Genomic DNA, 4422 nt, shown 5'->3' on the forward strand with positions numbered 1-4422 from the left:
CACATATACACATATACACACACATACACACAATATTTATTAAGTAGTAATTTTCTTCATCCCCGTTTTTATATACGGTTTTAAAACGTTTCGGGGCGGTGGAACACGCATTTCCAAAACCGTGCTTTTTACGGGGACAAAACAAAGCGTAGGAATCAATAATTAAGAGTATCGATTAATTATCTAATTAATTAATTAATGCGTAATTAAACTCGACATTAAGAGACCGTTGCTTAGGGATGTATTTAAAAATAGAGCGGAAAAAAAAAAAATAAAACGAAGATAATATTTTTAATGAAACAAACAAATGCCAACCATTGTGTTCTCGTGAGAATCATAATAATTGTTCCGTAACTCTTAAGTAAAAAGGAAACGCGTCTATCTAAGTCGTTGATTAGTCGTTGTAATTTTAATTCTTTTGTTAGAGATCAAATTATAATTAAACGAGGGTGTACGAGAGGATATGGAGAGAGACTGAGAGGGTTGTTGAATTGCCGGTTAATCGGTTAATTGGGCAGAGTGGTAGTGGGGATCGTTGAAAAAAAAAACAGAAGAAGAAGAATTAGAAAAGAGACATGCGATGATGACGAATGGGACACAGTTCGTGAGCGAGCGTGCACGTGATGAATGAATCGAAAGCCTATGAAAATTATACTCACGAGAAAGAGAATCGTAAAAAGCGTGAATCGCTATGATTGCGGAAGAGAGAGCCATTGAATGACTAGGATAGGGAACGATTGTTTGGAAAGTTTCGCGAATAAAAGAGGAAGAGAGATGAATAGGTGTGAATGATATCTTTGTATGGAAGTTAAGTCGGGGTAATTGCGAGAGGAGAGCGTGTAGAGATAAATTTTCAAACGACAGAGACACACACAGTGCCGCTGACAAGATTTTCTAGTAATACAAGGAACATATATAGTTTGTACGCGATGTACAAGTGGCGCCGTTTGGCGCTGAACCAGGTTTAAGGTTTGCCAAATCTTTAATAAATAAAAAGAATAAAAAAAACACGCGAGATAATGTAAAAGTTTATTAAGCTGCATTACGTGTATAGTGCATAGGGAGTATGTACTTGCGTTTAAAAGAATCATAGCTAAACCGTTAGTGCTTAAAATACGATGATGTGATGAAAGTGTCGACGCAATATTTCCAAATCGTAATTAAAGGGGGAAAAAAAGGAAGAAAGAAAGAAAGAAAGAAAGAAAGAAAGAAACGAAATGAAAATCTCATCAAACACCTGAAATTTTCGTTAGAGACTTCTTCTAATGATCTAATCGAGTCTCGGAAAATTTAGAAAGATATATCTGACCAATTTGAACAAAAGTGACGTTTCAAAGATTTTATTTTTCCCTTGCATTGAGATTGTTTCTTGCTAGATAATAAGATTATTTGTCAATTATCTTGCGATTTCTTTTATTAATTTTATATTTTGTGGTGATGTATATAAAAAAAAAAAAAACGCGACACGAACGAGGGAAGGGGGGAAAGAGAAACAGACTAACGAAAATTTCGAAGGATAGTTTAATAGCGGACTAACGATCGTTATCTAATTTTAGCGATATTAGTTAATCTGATAAGAATGGGAGTGTGATTGACAAAGTAAGGAAGATCGAATGACGTCGCGTGCAAGTCCTTGGATCGATTGAGAAACGAAATCTGTAGGTGTAATAGTTACGCAATGTTGAACAAAGAGTCTCATTTATAAACGATAAGTTTGAAGGAATACACACGCGCGACACACAAAAGTCTACTTGTCTATTTGTGTGATTTTTGTCGTGTTACGCCAGAATTGAAAAATATCAATCTTGATCCCGCTGTTTGTTCGATGAAATTAGAGTGGAATGAAAGAACAAATGAAACTAGGACACGAATAAAAAAAAAAAAAAAAATACAGGTTGAATAATGAAGGGAAGCGGAAAAATAGTCGGAGATGGGATGCATGTGTGCATGAAAATTATTATATCATTGAGAGAAAAGAAGAGGAAAAGAAAATTTCAAAAGATTAATGTTTAATGTTTTCCGCGTTCTGCCAGGAAATGAGAAAGGATAAAAAGAAAGGGGAATTCATTAAGAAAGATTAAATTATGATATAAATATAAATATCAAAGTGTCGGGAAGGTCCAATTGGGGAGGGCATAATTTCTATTTTGTGAATTACTGATTTCTGCTTTATTTTTTCACTCGATGAACACTCATTTGTAATTGTGCAACCTTCTATCTGCTCTCCTCACTCCCAAAGTGACACATAAAACAGTACTATTACTATTGCTACTGTACTATTACTATTACTACTACTGCTACTACTACTACTATTACTATATTGTAACTACTACTATTATTATGATTATTATTAATTATTATTAATTATTGTCATTATTATTATTACTACTACTATTATTATATTCAAATACACACATACACGTATATATATATACAAAAAGAATATATATATATATTAATATACTTAACGGTGTTTCTAGTGGATTAATTGATTATTGATACTTAAGATATTATATTAATAATATTAATATAACAATTATAATGATGATAAATATATATATATATATAATTATATATAAATATATATATATATATAACGATACATTGATGATAAGTTGATATGCTGATAATTATTATGATGATATAATGATAATATAGAAGAAAAAGAGTGGATCATTATTCATAAAGTACATACTGGTATAGATTATGAGGATGATTAAATAGAAAATGATATTGATGAAAAAAAAAGCAAACGAATTTTGTCAATCCAAACAATCTCTCCCTTCGCTTAAAACTAGTTTTTTTTTTTTTTTTCGTATTAAGTAATTAGTTTTATGATTTTTATTTTATCCAAAAAGGTTGAGAGACTTAAAACACTGCACGATTTAATATTAATATTAAATTTATTTCTTTTTTTTTTTTTTTTTTTATTTGTTCTCTTTAAAAAAAATCGCGCAAGGGGAATGTATGCAACTTTAATGAATTAATTTTTTTTTTTTTTTTTTTTTTTTTTTTATTTGTTCTCTTTAAAAAAAATCGCGCAAGAGGAATGTATGCAACTTTAATGAATTAATTTTTTTTTCTCTAGTTCATCGAAAAATCACATAAAAATCTTTTTGTGCATGAGTGGATGTGTAAATGGAAGCGAGCATGCGAGTGCGCGTGAAGAGAGAGTTTCTTTTTTCGCGTAATTGTTTTTGATAGCCACGCCTTCTTGTTGTTCGCTCACAGTTATTAGTCAATAATTCTAGACTAGTTCCTTCTACTTTCTTTTTGTCGCTTCTGTTTTGCAATTTGCTCGAAAGAATACGTAAAATATTTCCGTTTTCGATATTTTTGCGTAAATTTCGGTTGCTGGTTCCTCTTCGGTTCTGTTCAATTTTTTGATAAAACAAAACAAATTTTCTTTTTATCCGATACGATTCGGGCGCAAACGTGAAATAATTTTATTATCTAGGATGGAATTACAGAGGTGGTCCACTGTTTCAAAGAATTCTTTTTTTTTTTTTTTTTTTTTTTTTTTTATATATATACCATTGACGCCACTACGAGAAACGAGCTATTCATTGGTGCAGTGTTTTATGCGCGTCCCAACGTTTCAATTTCAATTCACCATATCTCGAAACTGAGCTCGAAAATAAATATTCGATAGAAATATATTAAACGTATATTCTACTATTATGCCGCAAAAGTTCTTTCGAAATGAAAATAGATTCTCAGGTTCGAGATATTTCGGTGTTTCTCGGTATTATACATACAGGGGCTAATTAATTTTTTATCGTTCAGGTTTTAGTTGAAAAAAAAAAATTTGCCCCTTTAATATTTTTACATTCATCACGATAGTTTTCTTTTTATTTCTTTTTTCTTTTAAGTTAAATTCTTAACTTTCTTCGTACGTAAAAGTTAAGATAGCTTTCACATTGTCGCAGAGCGGAGAACGTGGAAATTTCCATTCGTATTCTCGCGTAGCTACGTCATCCCCAATTTACATATTCACGCCTGGCGAGAAAGGCGTGTTCGGGGCGGCCCACACTACCTAATTTCCTCCTTTATTTCCCGCAGACAACACCCCGATCCCAAAGTTCAAAAACACCGAAACTGGAAGTCCGACATTCATTCCGAACGGAGACGCAGCCCCAGGTCCCCAACGGTTTTCCTTGACCCAGCATACGAATTACCACCCTTATAGGCGCTAAGAAATAGCGAATACGGCCTACCAAAGACACACAGATATCAAGCATCTAGGTTATTTAAAAAAAAAAAAAGAAAAAAAGAAAAAAAAAAGGAAAGAAAAAAAAATTTAGGAAAATAGAGAAGAAAGAGAGAAAGGAGAGGTTGGCAGCGCTGTGATGGAGGAATATGGGTATCAGGTGTAAGGGAAAGCGTCGATTAGATAGATGAGAAAAAAAAAAAAAAAAAAAA

At 32.2% G+C, this 4422-nt stretch overlaps 1 protein-coding gene across 2 annotated transcripts in view; it reads left to right on the top strand.

The window, feature by feature from the left end:
* Nucleotides 1-4422, top strand: part of LOC102672878 (heterogeneous nuclear ribonucleoprotein 27C) — a 34581-nt gene that overhangs the window by 25142 nt on the left and 5017 nt on the right. Inside the window, exon 7 of one of the 2 annotated variants that reach the window (XM_006609541.2) lies at nt 4063-4265. The exons of the other annotated variant lie outside the window; for it this stretch is intronic. Coding sequence (XP_006609604.1) covers nt 4063-4196 — 134 coding nt within the window. The 3' untranslated portion in view covers nt 4197-4265. Of the gene's footprint in view, nt 1-4062; nt 4266-4422 lie in introns of those variants that run through there. 2 annotated transcript variants of the gene reach the window in all.

This window comes from Apis dorsata, unplaced genomic scaffold (genome assembly GCF_000469605.1).
Source record: "Apis dorsata unplaced genomic scaffold, Apis dorsata 1.3 scaffold_58, whole genome shotgun sequence".
NCBI classification, from domain to species: domain Eukaryota; kingdom Metazoa; phylum Arthropoda; class Insecta; order Hymenoptera; family Apidae; genus Apis; species Apis dorsata.